Source organism: Monodelphis domestica, chromosome 1, assembly GCF_027887165.1.
Source record: "Monodelphis domestica isolate mMonDom1 chromosome 1, mMonDom1.pri, whole genome shotgun sequence".
Taxonomy (NCBI): Eukaryota; Metazoa; Chordata; class Mammalia; order Didelphimorphia; family Didelphidae; genus Monodelphis; species Monodelphis domestica.
The window spans coordinates 207,411,698-207,434,690 of NC_077227.1; the positions used below are offsets into that span (position 1 = coordinate 207,411,698).

The following is a 22,993-nucleotide window of genomic DNA, read 5'->3' on the forward strand; positions in this document are numbered from 1 at the left end:
TGTCGAGGACTTCCTGGTTGGTGATTTGGTCCTGCCATCGGATCCTCATGATTGACCGGAGAGAGCGTTGGTGGAATTGCTCTAGCTGTTTCATGTGCTTCCGGTACAGTGTCCATGTCTCGCAACCGTACAGGAGCGAGCTGAGGACCACTGCGTTATACACTTTGAGCTTCGTCGCAGTGCTTACACCTCTGTGTTGGAGGACTTTAGAGAGCAGCCGGCCGAGTGCCTGGCTGGCCTTTTGGATCCTGGCATTAATCTCGTGGTGTAGGGACTCGTCGTTGGCAATGGTGCTGCCCAGGTACTTGAAAGTGTTGACGTTAGAAAGCTGCGTGCCATCGATTGTAATGCACAGCTGGTTCGTTGGCCTCCCTGGTGCAGGTTGGAACAGTACCTCTGTTTTGCTGAGGCTGGTAAGTCAGGCCAAACAGTTTTGTTGCTGTAGAGAACCTGTCCACAATGGTTTTGAGATGATTTTCTTGGTAGGCCATGAGAGCACAGTCATCTGCAAAGAGAGCTTCCAGGATGAGTCTCTCTGTTGTCTTTGTTTTTGCAGTCAGGCAGTGAAGGTCGAATAGTGAGCCATCCAGTCGGTATTTGATGTAGATGCCCAGATTTAGATCCATCACAGCATGTCGTAATACTTGGGTGAAAAATAGGTTGAATAGTACCGGAGCGAGGACACAGCCTTGTTTCACGCCATTGGAGATGTTGAAGCGATCGGAAGTCTCTCCACCAAATAGGACTTCCCCTGTCATGTTGACATGAAAGAGCTGGATCAGTTTGACAAATTTTGCTGGGCAACCAAGCTTGCTGAGGATCACCCACAATGCTTCCCTGTTCACTGTGTCGAACGCCTTTGTCAGGTCTATGAAGACAACGTAGAAACTCAGGTTCTGCTCAAGGCATTTTTCCTGCATTTGCCTCACCGTGAAGACCATGTCGATGGTGCTGTGATCTGGTCGGAAGCCACATTGTGATTCAGGCAGGTTCTGCTCTGAAACAGATGACAGGAGTCTGTTGAGTATAACACGGGCGAGGATCTTTCCGGCAGTGGAGAGTAGTGAGATGCCTCTGTAGTTGTCACAGGCTGCTTGTGCACCTTTGTTCTTGTATAGGGCTACGATGCTCTGAGTTCTGGGGGCATGTCTTCCTCTTCCCATATGCTGGTCAGCACTATGTGGAATGCCTGGAGCGCCTTTCCATTTAAGGCCTTGTACACCTCGGTTGGGATCCTGTCTTTACCGGGGGCCTTGCCTGCACTCATTTGTTTAGTGGCTTTTTGGACTTCCTCTATTGAAGGAGGGACGTCAAGTTGTTCAATGGTGCGGTTTTGAGGGATCTGGTCAAGGGCGCTTTGGTCGACTGAAGAGGGTCGGTTGAGAAGCTGACTGAAGTGTTCTTTCCACCTGTTGCTGATGCCTTTTTTATCTTTTATGAGAGTGTCACCGTCAGAGGATAGCAAGGGAGTGGTGGTGGGTTTTAATGGCCCATAGACAGTCTTGAGGGCACTGAAAAATTGTATTGTATATGGTATAATATTAGTTGTATAATGGGGTAATTTTTTCTAGTCAAGTCAAGAAACATATACTAAAGGTCTACTATGTAACAGGTCTGAGGATAAGAAAAAAAAGAAAGAAACAACTCCTGCCTTCAAGAAGCTCCCAATTTAATATATGACGACAACTTGCAAATAATGGCTTATAAACAAGACATGGACACATGTGATGAATTGTAAATAATTATAGTGAGAAGGCTCTAATATTAAATTGGACTAGGAAAGATTTCTTTGCAGAAGGTGGAATCTTAGCTGAGACTTTGAGGGAAGCCAAATTGTATATTCTCTTTTATAGAGAAAAAAATAGAGGTCATTTTTTTTCCTCTGCCTTGGAATAAGGTCTCAAATCTCCTCCCTCTGACCTTGCATCTGCAGTTACCTCTTGGACATTTTCAATTGGATGACAATTTCACATTCATATCAGATTCAGCTTGGTTTATTATCATCTCCTTCCCAAATAAATGCCTTTTTTCTAATTTCATTGTTTTATTCTCATAGTTAGCCAAGAGTAAAAACTTACAGTCAGGCTTCTTTATCCCAGCCTTTGTTATTTCTAGTATCCAGTTTGTAAGAGTTTAAATTTAGGGTTTTTAACTAAATATGAGAGTTCTAAAGTAATATTGTGGTCGCTGATTTAAAAATATTACAGCTTAAGTCAAAATGACTTTTAGCAGCTTTATTTACAAAGAGGTGGAAAGGGTGAAAATGAAAAAATGTAGAAGAAGAGACAGATTCTAATAAGCCTACCAGCCCTTCTCCTGAGAAGCTAGGCTCAGCTTCCCTAAATCCCTTTGTCTCCTTGTGGATTTCCTGGTATTCCTCAGCCAGAAGTCCCAGTGTTGTCTTCAGCCAGAATTCCACCGATGCAGCCTCCTCCAAAGTCAAGGCAGGAATCTCAGCCACTCACCCAGCAAGCCAATGCAGGATCCAGGGAAAAGGTCTCCTCCAAGCCAAGGCAGGGATCTCAACCACTCACTCCAAATGCCAGGAAGGGAATGAATCTCCAGAACCAATTTTGCCAGAAGCCAGAAAAGGAATGCCTTCTAGACCATGCTGGTCTCTTTTTATGCTTCTTTTTTTCCAGTCACTTCTGTCACCGCCTGTCATTCCTCCTCCTTCACAGAAACCAATGGCAGTCTTTCAATTTGCCTACCACTGCTCAAGGGGGGAGGGGCAGTAGCCTTTGGAGATATGAGCTTCCTCTATTAAGTGACTCATGAACTCTTTTACTTAGTGTTAAGTAGGGGTACTTTAAGGTTTTGATTTGATTAGCTAAGAATAGGCAAGGGGAGAGTTAATTCTAACTTCACAAGTTATTAAGTCATTTTAATTCTCTTTAAAAGGTCTCTTTGGTTCTTTTCTTTATATCTTAGTTCAGATTTTTTTCTTTCTTCTAAACCTTTATCTTTTGTCTTAGAGTTAATACCAAGTATTGGTTCCAACCACAAAATAGTGGCAAAGGCTAGGCAACTGGGGTTAAGTGACATGCCCAGGATCACCCAACTAGGAAGTGTCTGAAACTAGATTTGAACCCAAGACCTCCTATTTCAAGGCCTGACTGTGTTTTCACTGAGCTACTTAGCTGCCCTTGCTTATTTTTTTAATAGAAAATTTTTATTGATGGCTTTAACAGCACCTCCAATATCTCCCTTTCTCCCCCCCCCCCCAACTCTTACAGAGAAGGGAAAAATAACAAATAATATTTTTAAAGGAAAAAAAGACAAAAATAATCAACAAATCTGATACATTGAAAAAGACTGAAAATACATGCAATGAACCATCCATCCCTGTGGACCTCCCACCTTGGTAAAAGAAGGAGGATTGGGATATCTTGTATTTCTCTGAAGTCATGTTTTATAAAGGAGTAAATCCACCAAGATATAATTGATACATAAATACTTCAGTACCAAATACTCTTTGCATAAATAAATTAAGATCACAGTAATTGAAGCTATATTCATTGCTCATGTATGGGCTTTGCTAATATAATAAAAATGACAAAATATCCAATTTAATTCATAGACTTAGTACTCTACCAGTGAAACTACCAAAGGCTTACTTTTATGAATCTAGACAAAATAATAACAGCATTCATTTGGATGAATAAAAGGTCTAGAATCTCAAGAGAAATAATTTTTAAAATCCCCAGAAACACAGGATTAATAGCCTCTTTTTGACCTCAAACCATATTATAAGGCAGTAATAATCAAAACCCTGTAGTACTAGTTAAAGAAAAAGAAACTAGATCAGTGAAATTGACTGAATAATCATGTATCAGAAACAACTGAAGTAAAAAGCTTTGTTCAATAAACCCAAGATTATAAACATCTCAGGGGACAAACATGGCTATTAAATAAGAACTTTTGAGCAAACTAGAAAGAAGTTTGAGGAATGAAAGTATTTGGTCCAGTACAATCTGAATGATTACTCAGATAGGAAAAGGGTCACATCATTTTTAAATGGAGGAAAATGGGTGGCAGGGCCTTTCCCAGGGAGATCTTTGGGAGAGTATTCCTAACCACACAAGGTATAAAGATAGAATTAACTCTGTCTATTTTTAGTTAATCAAATCAAGAACTTAAAGTATTCCTACTTAATAGCTAGCTAATCATAAGGTAACAGAGCTCACAAGTCACTTACTAGTTCATACCCTCAAAGGCCACAAGCGCTGCCACCGGTCCCGTTTCCCCCCCGCCCCCCAACAGCAGTTTTAGGCTAATTGGTAGACTGCAATTGTCCTGCAGACTTATAGTACAGAAAACGCTTTAATTGGACCCTGATTAATAACCTGTTATGGGTTTTTCCTTGCTTATTCAGAAAATTTTATATACATATATATACATACATTTATATACATATACATATACAAATTTTTCCTCCCCAAATTTAATTTTTTCTCTTCTATTTGTTTTTTTCTTTTGTTTTCTTTTGTCAACTGATTCATATACCCCATAACTCAACCATGCATCCTGAGTTGATCCAAGTGTGAACCAATTGCTAATAAGTAATAAAATAATATATAATATAAAATAATATAATAAAAACTATTATTAGATATAATTTGTTAAAAATTACTGAAAAAAGAGTTGATAATTCAGTTATAAATGGGACATGTAGGAACTAATCAATGGATTTGTCAGCTTTTGTAATATTAATAGAGATATTTTGGCATTGCATTTTCTATTTTCCATTTTGGGAACAAAATTTTTGTTATTCTGCAATAATGCCTGACTCCAGGTATGTTTAATGAATGATTTCTCTAATGATTGTATTCAGTCCTTGCCAAAGGGTATAGGGAGCAAAGGAAAAATAAGATTGACTCTGTCAGCATTTTATACCATGAGTGAAATGGCTAATTGACATCATCCTTTCTGATTGAATGAGAAAAGAATGATAATCTGCTCTTGATAACTAACCTACTTTTAAAAGACTGGAAACTGGTAGAAAAAAATGTGTAAATCTGTCAGTGTCATATTTAGTTGGATTTAAAATGAATAAAAGTATTTTAAATCTATCCTCAAATTTCCATGTTTTAGCTATTATTTAATAGAGGGAATGTTAATATGGTAAATATGTTTAATTTTTACTTTCTCCCCTTGCTTAAAAAATGCCTGTTTTTCAGACTCGGCAACCTAAAGAAGATGGGGTTTTTACCTTTATTCTCCATAGCCAATTAGTTGGCTGTCTGAATTTTTCACCTACCAATCCAGCCCACTTGCTGTCACTGAGCTATGATGGGACATTACGCTGTGGAGATTTTACTAGGGCCATGTTTGAAGAGGTGAGTGTCAGTGTGACTCCATGTAGGCCTCATCATATGTGTGTGTGTATACATATATATATATATGTATGTATAAACATAAACATAAACTAATTATATGTATTGACAAATTTCCACGTTTTCCTAAGTTATTTGATCAAACTTATTGTCCTCTCTCCCTTCCCTTCCCTTTCCTGGTAAAGGCAGGTGATTCAATCTTTATTTCTAAATGATACTTTTAAAATTAACGATGTTGCTATCTTATTTTGTGGCCATATGATAACATTATGTACAGGAAGGAAAGGAAACACTTTCATTCTTGGCTTTCGAGGCAGAAATTTGGTGGGGATAGTTTTAGGCAGGAAACTGGGGTTTATTGTATTTCATCAAGTGAAAACCCTCCCTCTAAATAGTCAGAACTTTTTAGCAGACTCTACAGTAACCACACTTAAAAAAACCATCCCACAATGGATTAGGAACGTCAGATATATGCTATTTGTTTGCTTTTATTTCAGTCACATTGAGATGAAAAATTACTGTTGCTGGTTACACATTCAGACATTGCCACACTTTGGGCCTTTTTGGCATTCTCAGTTTAGATTCCTCTGGAGTTTAGTTGTTGGCTAGTTTTAGTCTTGGAAGATCATACTGATTTCAAATCTACTTAAGGTAAGTTTTGGACCCATATTTGATTTGGAACACTTTGTCTTGGAGACTTATCTTCCCTGTAGCATTCTAAGGCATTAAACAAAAACATAAAAGTAAAGGAGCCACCTTTATCAAAAGGCTCCTGAATCAACTGGAAATATTCTATGTCACATGATTTATGCTCCTTAAGCCACATTTCCAGGTTGTGTAATGTCTGATCTATGATGTTATATCATGTATTGAACATGTCTGATTTAAGAAAAAGAATTATGAATTTAAGAGATTTAAGCAATAGTGACTTGATCTTGGAGTGAGACATTAAGGATATGTAGGTACTTAATATAAAAAGGAGAAATAATAAAATACTCCCAGTGTATCAATATAGTGACTTTTTAGTAGTGACTATGGTAATTAAGTTTTATTTTTCTTATTTATTATGCACTCATGCATACATACTCATAAGACCTGACATTTTATTTATAATTGTCCCAAAAATCCTGCACAGAGATAAACTGTTGTTATTTCCTTCAGCCTGAAACCAATTGTGGACTTGTCTCCAGCATAACATTCTTCACGTCTCTCCCTTTCTGTCCTTTTCAACCACTAGCCTCTTGTTGCTCAGTGTGTTAAAGGATTAAGATTTAGCTCTAGCTTTTGGATTAAATCCTTTTTTCGTTTCCTTTCAGGCAAATCACATAGCTATCAAATGCTCTATTATATTAAATGCTCTCCTTCTTTAAAAAAGAATTCTCATTTATGTCCTTTGTTTCCTTTCCAGGATATTAAGATGATATTATTATTGAAAATTTTATGCTATTAGCAAACTTTTATAAGTACCCACTTTATCCATAGAACTTCTTGGAAGAAGGGCCCTATAGATAATGAGGTATTTATTGCTTTTAAGATGAATGTTTTTGTGTTTTTAGGTGTATAGAAATGAAGAAAGAGATTTTTCATACTTTGACTTCTTGGCTGATGATGCATCTACTTTAATAGTAGGACACTGGGATGCAGGTGTGGCTATCGTGGATAGACGGACACCAGGAACTTCATATGAGCAATTTTTCAATTCCAATATGAGCTTAATAAGAACTGTTGAGGTTCACCCAATGAATAGACATTATTTCATAGCTGCTGGTGCAAGGTAGGTTCTTTTCAAGCATATTTATGTTACTCTCAATACTTTAAACCTTGAATATAAGGTTTTTACTTTAGTTATCAAAGATACTTTGTAGAAAGGGAAATACCTTGACCTTTATTTGACACATGTTGGATAATATAGTTTTTCCTTGTATGACACATTTCAAGTTGTAGTACTCCTGCAGAATGTCTGTCCCAGTGTTAGCAATTTCCTCATTGTTCTAAATCTCTCCTTTCATGCATTTTCCATCCTCTTGTACTAACAAAATTCTAGCTTCTTTTTTCTCAAACCCCATTAAAATTGGACCAGGAAAGGTAGACATGCTCCCCCCCCTTTTATTTTTTTTATTTTTTTTCCATTTGAATAAGTTTATTTAGTCAATTTAGAACATTATTCCTTGGTTACAATAATCACATTATTTCCCTCCCTCCCCTTCACCCACTTTTCCCACAGCCAATGCACAATTTTTCATTGGGTATTACTTGTGTCCTTGATCAGAACCTATTTCCATGTTGTTGTTTACACTAGGATATTCATTTAGAGTCTACATCCTCAACCATATCCCTTCCACCCATGTATTCAAGCAGTTGTTTTTCTTCGGTGTTTTTACTCCTTCAAGTGTTTCCTCTGGATGTGGATAGTGGTTTTTCTCATAGGTTCCTCCAAGTTGTTCAGGGTCATTGCATTGCCACTAATGGAGAAGTCCGTTACATTTGATTGTACAACAGTGTATCAGTCTCTGTGTACAATGTTTTCCTGGTTCTGCTCTTCTCACTCTACATCAATTCCTGGAGGTTGTTCCAGTCTCGAATTCCTCCACTTTATTATTCCTTTGAGTACAATAGTATTCCATCACCAACATATACCACAATTTGTTCAGCCATTCCCCAACTGAAGGGCATCCCCTCATTTTCCAATTTTTTTGCCACCACAAAGAGCATGGCTATGAATATTCTTGTACAAGTCTTTTTCATTATTATCTCTTTGGGGTACAAACCCAGCAGTGCTACGGCTGGATCAAAGGGCAGACAGTCTTTTAGTACCCTTTGGGCATAGTTCCAAATTGCCCTCCAGAATGGTTGGATCAATTCACAACTCTACCAGCAATGCATTAATGTCCCAACTTTGCCACATCCCCTCCAGCATTCATTACTTTCCTTTGCTATCATGTTAGCCAATATGCTAGGTGTGAGGTGATACCTCAGGGTTGTTTTGATTTGCATCTCTCTGATTATAAGAGATGTAGAACACTTTTTCATGTGCTTATTAATAGTTTTGATTTCTTTGGCTGAAAACTGCCTGTTCATGTCCCTTGCCCATTTATCAATTGGAGAATGGCTTGATTTTTTGTACAATTGATTTAGCTCTTTGTAAATTTGAGTAATTAAAACCTTTGTCAGAGGTTTTTGTAGTGAAGATTGTTTCCCAATTTGTTGCTTCCCTTCTAATTTTGGATGCATTAGTTTTGTTTGTACAAAAACTTTTTAATTTGATGTAATCAAAATTATTTATTTTACATTTTGTGGTTTTTTCTAGCTCTTGCTTGGTTTTAAAGTCTTTCCTTTCCCAAAGATCTGACAATTTGCTTATAGTTTCCTTCTTTGTATTCAGTTCATTCACCCATTCTGAGTTTATCTTGGTGTAGTGGTGTAGAGTGTGAGATGTTGATCCAAACCTAATCTCTCCCATATACTGTCTTCCAATTTTCCCAGCAGTTTTTATCAAAAAGTGGGTTTTGGTCCCCCAAACTGGGATCTTTGGGTTTATCATAGACTGTCTTGCTGAGGTCATTTACACCAAGTCTATTCCACTGATCCTCTTTTCTATCTCTTAGCCAGTACCAAATTGTTTTGATAACCACTGCTTTATAGTTTAGTTTGAGAACTGGGACTGCAATTCGTCCTTCCTTTGCATTTTTTTTTCATGATTTCCCTGGATATCCTTGATCTTTTGTTCTTCCAAATGAACTTTGTTATGTTTTTTTCTAATTCAGTGAAAAAGTTTTTGGTAGTTCAGTGGGTATGGCACTAAATAAGTAGATTAATTTGAGTAGGATTGTCATTTTTATTATGTTAGCTCATCCCACCCATGAGCAATCAATGTTTTTCCAATTGTTTAGATCTAGTTTTAATTGCATGGAGAGTGTTTTGCAGTTGTGTTCGTATAGTTCCTGTGTTTGTCTTGGCAGATAGATTCCTAAGTATTTTATTTTGTCTAGGGTGATTTTAAATGGAACTTTTCTTTCTAATTCTTGCTGCTGAAATGGGTTAGAGATATATGGAAATGCTGATGACTTATGCGGGTTTATTTTGTATCCTGCAACTTTGCTAAAATTGTTGATTGTTTCTACTAGCTTTTTTGGTTGATTCTCTAGGATTCTTTAAGTAAACCATCATATCATCCACAAAGAGTGATAGCTTGGCCTCCTCATTGCCAATTCTAATACCTTCAATTTCTTTTTCTTCTCTAATTGCTACTGCTAGTGTTTCTAGTACAATGTTAAATAATAGAGGTGATAACGGGCATCGTTGTTTCACTCCTGATCTTATTGGGAAGGCTTCTAGTTTATCCCCATTGAAGATGATGTTTGCTGATGGTTTTAGATATATACTGTTTATTATTTTTAGGAAAGGTCCTTCTATTCCTATACTTTCTAGTGTTTTCAATAGGAATGGGTGTTGTATTTTATCAAAGGCTTTTTCTGCATCTATTGAGATAATCATGTGATTTTTGTCAGTTTGCTTGTTAATATGGTCAATTATGTGGATGGTTTTCCTAATATTGAACCGTCCTTGCATTCCTGGTATGAATCCATAGTTTTCTTTCTCTGTGTTTGACCTGCCTGGCTTTGGGATCAGTACCATGTTTGTGTCATAAAAGGAATTTGGTAGAACTCCTTTTTTGCTTATTCTGTCAGATAGTTTATATAATATTGGGATTAGTTGCTCTTTGAATGTTTGATAGAATTCATTTGTGAATACATTGGGACCTGGGGATTCTTTTTTAGGGAGTTCTTTGATGGCTTGTTCAATTTCTTTTTCTGATATGGGGTTGTTTAGGTAATTTATTTCTTCTTCTGTTAGTCTAGGCAATTTATATTTTTGTAAGTATTCATCCATATCACTTAGATTGCCATATTTTTTGCTGTATAATTGGGTATAGTAATTTTTAATGATTGCCTTAATTTCCTCTTCATTTGAGGTGAGGTCTCCCTTTTCATCTTGGATACTGTCAATTTGGTTTTTTTCTTTTTTTAATTAGACTGAATCGTACTTTGTCTATTTTATTCATTTTTTTCCAAGTATCAGCTTCTAGTCTTATTTATTAAATCAATGGTTCTTTGACTTTCAATTTTATTAATTTTACCTTTGATTTTTTGGATTTCTAATTTAGTCTTCATCTGAGGATTTTTAATTTGTTCACTTTCTAGTTTTTTAATTTGCATGCCCAATTCATTGACCTCTACCCTTCTTAATTTGTTAATATATGAACATAAGGGTATAAATTTCCCCCTGAGTACTGCTTTGGCTGCATCCCATAGGTTTTGAAAGGATGTCTCATCATTGTCATTTTCTTCAATGAAGTTATTAATTGTTTCCATGATTTGTTCTTTAACTAACTGGTTTGGAGAATCATATTGTTTAATTTCCAATTAATTTTTGATTTGCCTCTCCATGTACCCTTACTAATTATTATTTTCATTGCATTGTGATCTGAGAAGGTTGCATTTATTATTTCTATTCTTTTGCATTTGTTTGCAATGTTTTTATGCCCTAATACATGGTCAATTTTTGTGAATGTACTATGTGCTGCTGAAAAGAAGGCATATTACTTTTTGTCCCTATTTATTTTTCTCCACATATCTACTAACTCAATATCTACTAACTCTCTCCCACTGGTATAGTTTTTCTATGTATTTAATCCATGAGCTCCACTAGTTTCTCCTTTAGAAATTTGGATGCTATGCCATTTGGTATACATGTTGAGTACGGATATTTCCTCATTGTCCATACTGCCTTTTATCAGGATGTAATTACCTTCTCTATCTCTTTTAACTAGATTCATTTTTACTTTGGCTTTGTCAGATATCATGATTGCGACTCCTGCCTTCTTTTTTATCAGTTGATGCCCAATAGATTTGGCTCCATCCTCCTACTTTCACCCTATGCGTATCTACCTTCCTCATGTGTGTTTCTTGTAGACAGCATATGATAGGGTTTTGGATTCTAATCCACTCTGCTATTTGCTTGCATTTTAATCAGTCCCCCTAGTTTCTTCCACCCTTAATTTACTTTCCTTTCTACCCCCCCTCCCTTCTTATTCTCCCCATTATTTTCCCTCTAGTCTTTCTAAAATTACCCACTCCCCCTTGTACTGCTTCCCTCCCCACCAGTCCATTTATTACCCTTCTACTCCCCTATAGGGTGCAAATCTGTTCTATCCCCCAATGGATTGGATTGTTCTTCCCTTTTTGGGTCAATTTCAAAGCATGTAACAGTTGAGTATTTCCTATCTCCCACCTCTTTACCCTTCCAGTGTATTGATGTTCTTCCCCCTCCTGCCATGAGCTTCTTTGTGACATATGTATTTACCCCCATTTGTTTCTTTTCCGAGGGGGTAGTGGTATGGAGGGCTTGTCGTGCCCTCCTAGGGCAGCTCTCCAGCCTCTGACCCTCAGCTGACACCCAACTCTCACTTGTGGCTCCCATTAGCTGCTAGCATGCGGCAGCGGCCATACCCCAGGCAACGGCTTTGACAGGCAGGCTAAACCTTGTGAGGGTAGCCATCGGGTCATCGTCGACCCCTGGTGAACTAGGGCTTTGCTCACCCAGCATGTGAAGACTGCTTCGGCGGAACAGGCGGAAGAAACCAATAAGAAGGTTCAACGGCTGAGATGGGGATACAGCAAGGCACTGTGGAGTGCTTAGGGTGTGTTGGAGCACAAAGAACAACACGACCATCCAATGCAGCTGAGGAAGTCTCCAGGTGTAACAACTTTTCGTGCCCCTGGACCCAGGCTTCCAAAGCCGAGAGAGTGGGACTGTCTCTGTGCATTGACTCTTCCATTTAAATCTCCTTCATACACAAGTGTCTTTGTGCACACTCATCTATACACCATAGATGAAAACGCACAAAGACAATCGTCATCCTCGGTTACCGAGAGACTACTATTATACTATACTAACCTCTCTTTTTTAGCTCTAGTTGTGTGTGTAATATATATGTATATACACACACATGTATATGTATTTATGCATACATATATCTATATACCTATTTATGGCTTGGCCCTCCCCCCCACTTTTTTTTTAAAGAAACCCTTAACTTCTGTTTTAGAATCAATAATGAGTATCAGTTTCAAGGCAGAAGAATGGTAAGGACTGAGCAAATAGGGATTAAGTAACTTGTTGAGGGTCATACAGCTAGGAAGTGACTGAGGCCAGATTTGAACTCAGGTTCTCCTAATTCCAGGCCTGGCTCTCTATCCACTGTGCTACCTAGATATACTCTTTGTTACTCATTGCCACTTCACAAGTTAGCCACCCTTATTCCTTTGAGGTTCACAGTTCATCTCTGTTCTTGACTAGAATCTTGTTTTAGTCTTCTGTTGGTTTTTCAGATTACTCATTTCTTTCTCAAGGTCAGTAAGTATTAAGCACCTACTGTGTGCCAGGCACTGTGATAAACACTGGGGATACAAAAAAGGATAATCCTTGCCCTTTAGGAGCTTACAATTTAATAGAAGATAACACAGAAGGAAGCTGAAAGAGAGGGGGGGGGAGAAAGATGGAGAGGGAGAGGGAGAGAGCGAGTGTGTGTGTGTAATGGGATGGGGAAGAGAAGGTAATCTTGAGCATGGGGGGGAAAATCAGAGAAGCCTCAAAGTCCCTCCATGATCATTTCTAGGTTTTCCCCCCTCCATCACTTAGTAACCTTTTTTACTTCAAGTTTATGCTATTCTACCACCCAATCAATACCCTATATCTCCCAGGTTATTCCCTTTCCTTCCTCAATGAGTTTAATACTTGGCTTACAACTCATGCCTTAATACTGTAAGAGTTAAAATGGTTGATAGATATAAATTGTAGTGACTACAATAGTGGAAGACTTAATTGTTGTAGATAAGAGTGGATGAGTAAGTTGTGACCGCAGGAAATATGTTTTCACTACAGTGTTTTTGTTTTTAAATCAAATATAAGGTGGTCGCCAGAGAAATATTCCCAATTATTAAATATATACCCAAGTCAATTAGGTTTTATAGGGATTTTAATTAATTAATACAATGAGGAATTAAAGAGAGAAAGATTAAGAAAGGAATAAGTATGAAGGGCCTTAAGCCAACATGGCCTAGACCTGAGTATTAAGAGAGAGAGATCAGTCAGTCCTTAATCACTCACCACAAGATCTGTCCAAGAATATAGACACCAGTTCAGCCAGCCATCCTTCTCCAGAGAAGGATTCTTCTCACTGTCCTCAAGAGACTGTCCCAAGAGCCTGTTTCCAGAGCTCTCTCCCAACAGCCTCCTTAGAAAATGGTTTTCAAGAGACTGTCCTTTTTAGGAGACTGTCATCTCCTTATATAGGGAATTTTCTCCTATGTCACCTCCCCTAAGTTTTCTCATCTACCAATCAAAGTAGACGTTTTTCAAAGGACAGACCATTCTTAGTTCACACCTAAGAAGGTGTAAATTTTTTAGTAATTCACACCAGGAAAGCTCTGAGTAAGTTTCTCAGCTCTTTGTTCCTTGTAAATTCATAAGTTGCTTGACCTTTATAGGTACTTATCTTAAGAACCTTTTGCCTTATTATAAGTATGGGTTTAAGTATTTTTCATTGTTCAGCAAAGTGTTTACAACTTTATCTTCCCCTAGGACAGACTTAAGTAGGTGAAGTAGAGTTCTCACATTCCTTATCTAAGTAGAGTTCACTGCCCAAATGGGGAATGGTCTTAATCCAATCTTATGAAGTAGGGTCTGGGGATTTTTAAGGTTCGCAATACTAAGGGATTTCCACATATGTGTTGACTCTCCCTCAAAACACCCCAAACACTCAGTTCCTCAGCCTGCTTCCTATGACCTCCTTGCCCACCCCATCTTAGCCACACACAAAGATGGTCTAAATCTGGATCTTGCCATCGCTCACAAGTGTTTGACATTTTTTTTGTTGACCAGCTATATCACTTTTTTGGTGAGAAAGTCTATAATATCCATATTTGCCCATAATGTATTTTCTATTCTTCCCCTCTCTGCCTTCTTTTATAAAACCCTGTTCTTCATGCACACTGTGACTACCAGTCCCTTGAGTTCTTATTTCTTTTTCAGGCCATCTCTTCTGCATTAATCACTGTCTCTTTTCCTGGTCTTGGTTCTTTAGTGAACCAGTTCACTCTACACTAACCTCCTCTCTTGAATCCCTAGTCTCCATATCATATTGCCAATTATGTCATTGGGTCACTCCCTCCATTCATTGCCTTTGCTCCTACATTTGCTGCTGAAAGAAAGTGGAGAAAATCTTGAAACCATTCTGACTAGATCCACTTCAAATTTATGTTCCACAACCTCAACTGGGTCCTCACTGCTGCTAAACAATCCTACCATATCTTGCTAGTCATTATGCTATTCTCCACAGTGGCTCTTCCAAATCTTTTCATTCCTTCTCAAACTTCCTATGGATCCCTCTCTCCTCACTCTCTCAGATGAGAACCTTAGTGCATATTTTACATTAAAAATTGAAGTCATTCACCCTGAGCTCCCTATTCATTTCATATAATTCAAATGCCTTCTGCCACTATCTCCTCCTTTACCCTGTCTCTCATGATGAAGTGGCTTTACTCCTTACCAACACTAACCCTTCTACTTAATCAAGGATGCCAGTCTATTCTATTTTCTCCAAGAGATTTCCCCCTCTGCCATTCCTATGCTATCATTTTCAGTCTTTTCTGGTATACTGGTTCTTTCCCTTTTCCCTACAAATATATCCATGTCTTCCCCCATCTTGAAAAAAATCTTTCTTTGATCCTTACAGTCATGCTTTCCACCTTTATCTCTTCCCTTTGTAGTTAAATTCCCCAAAAAGGCCTTCTACAAGAGATATCTCCATTTTCTCTCTTTCTACTCTCTTTTAAAAACTGTTCTCTCTTAATTGATCCAAATGATTCCTAATGATCTCTTAGTGGCTAGATCCAATAACCTTTTCTCTCTTTTAAAAAATATTTAAATTTTCCCCCTATTACATGTAAAAACAATGTTTTAAACATTCTTTTTTTGGTAAGTTTTAGGTTCCAAATTCCCTTCTTCTGATCTTCCTCCTTGAGGTGGCACGCAAAATCTGATACAGATTTTCCATGCATAATTATGTAAAACATTTTTCAATATTAGTTATTTTGTGGAAGAGTTCCTAAATGGTGAAAATAAAAGAAGAAATAAAATGTGATATAGTATGTTTCAATCTGCTTTCAGACTCCAGTTCTTTCTTGGAAGGCAGATCATTTTTTCATTAGTCTCAGGGATTTTCTTAGATCATTGTCCTGCTGAGAATAACCAGGCCATTCACAGTTGTTCATCAAGAAATATTGCTGTCATACCCTTTGATCCTGTAATACCACTACTGAGTCTTTATATTAAAAAGATCATAAAAAAGGGGAAAGGACCAACTTGTACAAAACTATTTATAGCTGCTCTTTTTGTTGTGGCAAAGAATTGGAAATTGAGGGGATGTCTATCAATTTGGAATGACTGAACAAATTGTGACATGTATTGGTGATGGAATATTGTTATGCTATGAGAAATGATGAGCAGGATGATTTCAGGAAAGACCTACATGAACTGATGAAGAGTGAAATGAGCAGAACCAGGAGAATATTGTACACAGTAACAGCAATATTTTATGATGATCACCTGCAGAAGATTTAGCTATTCTTAGTAATCCAGGATAGTTCTGAAGACTTTATGACAAAGAATGCTACCCACCTCCTGAGAAAGAATTTTTGGAGTCAAATGCAGATCAGGGCATATGTCTTCCACATTAGTTTATTTATTTATTTTTGTGGGGAGGAGCACGGTTTGGTTTTATATGAGTATTCTCTTACAACACTGACCAATATGGAAGGATATTCTGCATAATAATACATTCATAACCCAGATCAAATTATTTACCATCTTTGAGAGGGGAGGGAGAAAGGAGGGAAGGAGACAGTTTGAATCGTATAATTTCAGAAAACATATGTTGAAAATTGTTATTGCATGTAATTGGGAAAATAAGAGAATTGAATTAAAAAATATTGTCATTATGTACACTGTTCTTTGGTTTTGCTTATTTCACCTTGCATCATTTTATTAGGAGTTACTCAGTCAATTATATTTCAATAAGTTTGATAATTTAAGTGAAATGGATGAATGTTTACAAAAATGTGAACTGCCCAGATTAACAGAAGAGAAAATAGAATACTTAAATCAATGAGTCTTGAGTCTTCTTTTACCTTGACCTCTCTGCAGCCTTTGGCACTGTTGATCACTCTCTTCTCCTTGATACTCTTTTTTTCTAGGTTTTTTGGAAACCATTTTCTCCTCGGTCTTCTACCCATCTGACTTCTCTGATTTTTTGTTGGATCTTTCTTGAGATCACAACTTTGAACCTTAGGTGTCTTAGGGTTCTCCCGTGGGCCCTTCTCCCTCCATACTTCTTAAACTTGGTGATCTTATCAGCTCCTATGGATTTAATTACCATCTCTATGCTGATGATTTTCAAATCTCCCTATCCTATCTTTTTGTGTTGACTTCCAATCTTGCATTTCCTTCTTTTCAATCTCAAACATCTCGAGATGCATGTTCAATAGACTCCTTAAACACATGTCCAAAATGAAACTGTCTATCCCATGAAACCTCTCATTTCTACTTTCCCTATTATTGTCGAAGATACCACTAATTCTCCCAGCCCTTCAGTCATCCTGGTCTCCTCATTGTTCCTTATCCCTCATCTAACTAAGGCCTATCGATTTCACCTTTGCTACATCTCTTGAACATGTCTCCTTCTGACATGCTAGGTCAGGCTCTTATCACATCATGCCTTGATGATTGGAATAGCCTGCTGCTGGGTCTGCTTGCTTTGAGTCCTTCCTCACTCCAGTCCATTCTCCATTCAATCACTAAAATAGTTCCTACAGCACAGACCTGGCCATGTCACCTCCTGACCCAATAAACTTCATATGGCTCCCTATCTCCTCTGAGATTAAATACAAAATCCTCTTGATTTGGCATCAGTATCCTTTATAATTTCACCCCCTCCTACCTTTCCCCGCCTTCTTGTATCTTATTCCTTTTTTTTTTTTTAAACCCTTACCTTCTGTCTGGGAGTCAATACTGTGTATTGGCTACAAGGCAGAAGAGTGGTAAGGGTAGGCAATGGGGGTCAAGTGACTTGCCCAGGGTCACACAGCTAGGAAGTGGCTGAGGTCAGATTTGAACCTAGGACCTCCCATCTCTAGGCCTGGCTCTCAATCCACTGAGCTACCCAGCTGCCCCCGTATCTTATTCCTTTTTAAAAAAAATTAAAAACACTTCCCTTCTGTCCTAGAATTGATACTAGATATTGGTTCCAAGGGCAGACGATTTTTAAGAGCTAGGCAACTGGGGTTAAGTGACTTGCCCAGAGTCACATAGCTAGGAAGTGTCTGAAAATAGATTTGGACCCAGGAACTCTCATCTCTAGGCTTGCCTCTATCATTTGAGACACCTAACTGCCCCTTATACCTTTGATCCAGTGGCACTGACTTCTTGGCTGTTGCATAGACAAGACACTCCATTTCCTGTCTCTAGACATTTTCTCTGACAGTCATTCTTGCCTAGAATGATCCCCCTCTTCCACACAGTGACTACTGACCTCCCTGGTCTTAGTACTCTAAAAGTCTTCCCCCTCCCTCTTAATTATAGTGCCTTCCCACTGTTAATTACTTCTTCTTTATCTTATATGTAGCTTATTAGTTGATATTTATTTGCATGTTGTCTCCTGGATTAGATTGTGAATTTCTTAAGTCCAGGGATTTTGTTTTCTGCCAATTTGTATCTCTAAGGCACAGTGCCTGGCATATAGTAGGTATTTAATAAATGTTTATTCATTGGTTAATTGATAGTTGTAGCCAAGTGAGAAATTAAGGAAATGTCTGGGCTAACCTCTCATCTTAAGTAGAATTTTGGAGTTCATGGCCCCACCCTACAATCAGAAATAGGGAGTACCAAAGCTGTTGGCATCTTATGGCATATTGAGGTTATCCCAATAATGAGCTTCTTTGGGCATGGTGGAGGTGAAGGAAGTCAGTAACTGTGTCAAGGACTTCATTCTAGTATCTCCTTATTTTGGGAGACTTTAACTTTTTTTGAAACCCTTCAAACATGTTGGCCATCCAGTTTATCATTTCCATGACCTTTATCATCATTCCACATTAATCACACACCTTGAATTAAGATAATCTTTCTTCCCACCTTTTTTTTAAACCCTTACCTTTAGCCTTAGAATTAATATGAAGTATAGAGTAGTAAGGGCTAGGCAGTGGAGGTTAAGTGATTTGCTCAGGGGGGGAGTGTCTGAGGCTAGATTTGATCCCAGAACCTCCTGTTTCTAGACCTGGTGCTGTGCTGTATGAAGTGAGCCACCTACTAGCTCCAGATAATCCCCCTTTTAATCATAATAGAATTCTGTCCTTCCAACTCGCCCTTCTCCCTTATTCCTCCTAAACCTAGTCTTTATTTTCACTTCAACTTCTCATCCCTATACCTCTCCATGTTCTCTCAGGTAATCCCCTCAAATTGTCTCTGTCTCTATCTAGAGTCTGAGTTATAGATTTAGAATTGGAGTGTCATTTAGTTCAAACTCCACATTTTACAAATGGAGAAACTGAGGCTCTTTGAGATTGAATAACTTGAGGTGGGGGGCAAAGATTGAAAGATTTTATCAAGTTGTTTTTTTTTCCCCTTCAAATATTCATTGTGCATCTACTTTGGTTTTAGCACTATTTTGGGTTTTATAAAGAGTTGTTTATATTTTACATAATAGCTTTTAAATGTATCTGTTTTGTATATAAAATCTTAACATATTTTTATATTTTATTTGCATGTATTTTTTGATGGCTAATTATGTTGTAGGGATGTTCATATTTATGATTTGCGGTACCTCAAACCTAGAGGAATGAAGCCTTTGATTTCTCTCACTGAACACATGAAGAGCCTTGCTTCTGCTTATTTTTCACCTGTTACTGGCAACAGAGTAGTAACTACGTGTGCTGATGATAATTTGAGGTAAGTTGGAGAAGCCGTTTACCTATTTTTCCCATAATAGATGTTCTCAAGATGTTGTTGGTGCTATGTTACCAAACCATAAGTAGTGGTGGCTCAAACCTTGGGGCATTATTCAAACCATTGGCCTGTAGCTACTCTAAGGAGGGCCAGCATGAACTGGGGCAAGGCTCAGAGGTCTAGGACCTGGAGAAGGAGGAATTAAATATGGGCCTCGCCCAGGAGAGTGGCTGCTCTGACGAGACTTCATCTATACAGCCACATTTCATATAATGAATGCTGTTCACTGGGGTTAGATGGGAAAAGAACAATTATTTTAGTACTGAAGGATTCTGTCATCGGAGGTACTGTGTGGAACAGTGGATAGTGTCACTAATAATGGATGAAGGAAAAAAATAGTGATATATATGTACCATCACCATTTCCTACTGAAGGTTAGCAAATGTAAAAAATGGTTCCAGGGGGGAGGACATAAGAACCCAGCAGTTGCTCAGTAAACATTTGATCCACTTAAGAGCCATGCCAACACAGGGCAATGCCAATTTACTCTAAATATTAATTTGCAAGACCTCTGGCAGAGTGGAAAATAGTAGAAAATTATGATCAGTATCACCTCACAAGATGGAAGGAGTGTTAGAAAAGAAAACAGATTTGTGGAAGATTCAGCATGATATCCAGCTAAGCCAGATCATCCCAAGAGATAACTTGGTTCAACTGTCAATATCGTTATTGCAGTATTTTAGTGGATCTGTGATCTCATCAATGTGGGTATTCATTCCAGCAATGCTGATGGCCACTCATCCATGCCTGTTCATCCATTCCCTCCCATAGGTCACTAGAAGGGATCGACAGAATATGCTAGAGGCCTTCTTTAAATTCTCTTGATATCACAAGGATGCCTGTGAAATATATGGACCATCTTTCGTTATGTCTATTGCTGATCAGCCCATCTTCTTTTTCAGTTATGTTTCTTTGATGACCTCTTTTATTCCCCCTTTCACAATTCCTTGTTGTGATATTACAGATTGGGCTTGCTCACTATGTGCTTCTACATTGTCCTTTGGATAATCTTTAACTTCATTGTTTTAGAGACTGGTGTTCTCAGACTTGTAGTTATACATCATCTTTTAAAGAATCATGCTATTAAAAAGATGGATCTTTGTTTCAGGGAGAAGCCTGGGATGAGTAAAAAGAACTGTGTGGTTTCCAGAGACAATCTAGCTCACCTTCTTCCCTCAATTCTGGATTCACTTGTGTCTGTCCATATGTGTCTCTGTGTGTGTGTCTGTGTGTAAGAGTGAATAAGCTCTTTAGATTGTCTTTCCACCCACATATAGTCTGGACAGTAGCCATTCCTAATCTACTTTGGAGCGATTATAGATCTAATTTAGGATGACCTACAGTGTTTCAGGGCATAATATAATCTCAAATAGTGCAGGAAAATTTTACAATTTATAGGAAATCTCTTTTTAACTTGGACTCTGTGCTCTGAATTTCCTATATATGTCAAAAATATATCTTCCTGTTACATGGTTCATTTGGTACATTCAGTATTAACATTCAGAGTTATTGAAGTAAGATATTTTATTATATCTTTTAGGGAGTCTTGTATAATTTTAATATGGCTGGGAGGTACTTTGTTAGAGCAGAGTGTGAGGTTTGGACCCCAGGAGAAGAGTGATGTTTCAGTTCCAGCTTTAGGTAGAAGCCTGAAGAGGAATAAGCAGGACAGAAATCCTAGACCAAAGGGGGAGTGTACAGCTCTCACTGAATAAACGGAGTTTTCTAACTAGTTAATAGGAGTTGGATTATTTAGCAGTATTCTGACATTCCAAATGAGGCAAAGCCCACAGGTATGTTGCTAGACCCAAACCCTTGTCAAGAACTTGTCAGACAGGAGAGACAGCAACTGCCCTGGATCAGACCACTTTGGGAGCACTAAAAGCTTGCAGGTCTCCAGTCTAAGTTGTTCTAGGACATCATTCTATATCTCAAGAAAATAGCACGAGGACCAGCCCAGATTTTCCATCCCAAAATATGCAGAACCTGGACAGAACTAAAAATCCAAAGATAGGAAGTTGGCAGGAATAATAAGAAAACAAAGAAGCAAAAATTTCCACTATTAAAAAAGTTATCATGTGACAAGAATGCTTAAGACACAAACCTAGAACATCTTTAAGCAAATCTTAAAAGAGATACAATTTAAGTACAAGTTCAACTAGAATTCCTGAAGAGATGAAACAGGAGGGGGCTGCTAGGTGGGTCAGTGAAAAGAGAGGCAGGCCTAGAGAGAGAGAGGTCCTGGATTTAAATCTGGCCTCAGACACTTCCTTGCTGGGTGACCCTGAGCAAGTCACCTAAACCCCCTTGCCCAGTCCTTCCCACTTTTCTGTCTTGGAACTGATACTTCTAAAACAGAAGGTAAGGGTTTTTAAACTAAAAAAAGAGATGAAACAGGAATTTTAAAAAAGTTTAAAGTATTTTTATAAATGAAATGAGGTGAAAAAAAATAAATGAAATCTATGAGAAAGAAAGGAAATTAACATCTTGGTACAAGAAGTACAAAACCTTGCTCAATCAATTCCTTGAAAATTAAAATGGATCAAATAGTTCTAATACAGACAAGAAAGATGTAAAAAAATAGCTTTTTTTTTTTTTTTAGGGTCCTTTTAAGAAAGGAAAACTGAACAATGGTAATCAGTGGGGAAATGGCTGAACAGATTAAGGTGTAGTCTGAATGTGATGTAGGGAATGGTTTTAAGGAAACTGGGTAGACTCAGCTGAACAAATAAAGGGAGCAGAAATCAGAAGACATTGTGACAACAATTTTGTAAAGACAGCTTTGAAAGACTTGGGAACATTGAGTAGTGTAATGATCAACAATGATTTCAGCAGACTAATGCTGTAGCATGCTGCCTACTGCCTGATAGGTGAAGGGCTCAAGAGTGCAGAATGAGGCTTTAAAATTTTTTTTTTTTGGACATGGCCAATTTGTTTTGCTTGATTCAACATGTTTGTTATAGTGGTTTTGTTTTCTTTTATTCTTATTTGTAGAAGGGAGTATAGGAAGAAGAGAAGGATGATTTTTGCAGAATGAAAAAGTGAATTTAATTAAAAAAAAAAAGAAATTACCTAAAAGATATCCAGAAAATCAAGTCACAGAATTAGATGACAGGCATATAGTAAGAGTACTATGTTGGTACCAATGGAAGAGTAAAATATCTAGGTAAAGTGGTGCATTTTGGTTAGGTCTTATAAGGAGACTATAGAAGAGGACATGGAAAAGAGTGGCAGATGTCTGGGATGCAACAGAATATAAATACTGAAATGTGACATTGAAAAGGAATGCTAATTAATGCTTGGAATCCCAAGACTTAAGTCATTTTGGTGATTCTCAAAATAGCTTTTAAGCTTATCTTTTTTTTTTTAAACAATATTTTATTTGATCATTTCCAAACATTATTCATTAGAGACAAAGATCATTTTCTTTTCCTCCCCCCCCCCCCACACCTTTAAGCTTATCTTATTTGTGTTTCTTTTTTTAAAAAATCTTTGCCTTCTGTCTTAGAATTGATACTAAGTATTAGTTCCAAGCTGGT

General features: G+C 37.7%; 1 protein-coding gene across 3 annotated transcripts in view; it reads left to right on the top strand.

Moving 5' to 3' along the window:
• Positions 1-22,993, top strand: part of WDR76 (WD repeat domain 76) — a 55,939-nt gene that overhangs the window by 29,932 nt on the left and 3,014 nt on the right. For all 3 annotated transcript variants that reach the window (XM_007472452.2, XM_007472453.3, XM_007472451.3), the window contains exons 9-11: positions 5,181-5,339; positions 6,893-7,110; positions 19,245-19,397. In XM_007472452.2, the coding sequence (XP_007472514.2) occupies positions 5,181-5,339; positions 6,893-7,110; positions 19,245-19,397 (530 nt within the window). The remainder of the gene's footprint in view (positions 1-5,180; positions 5,340-6,892; positions 7,111-19,244; positions 19,398-22,993) is intronic.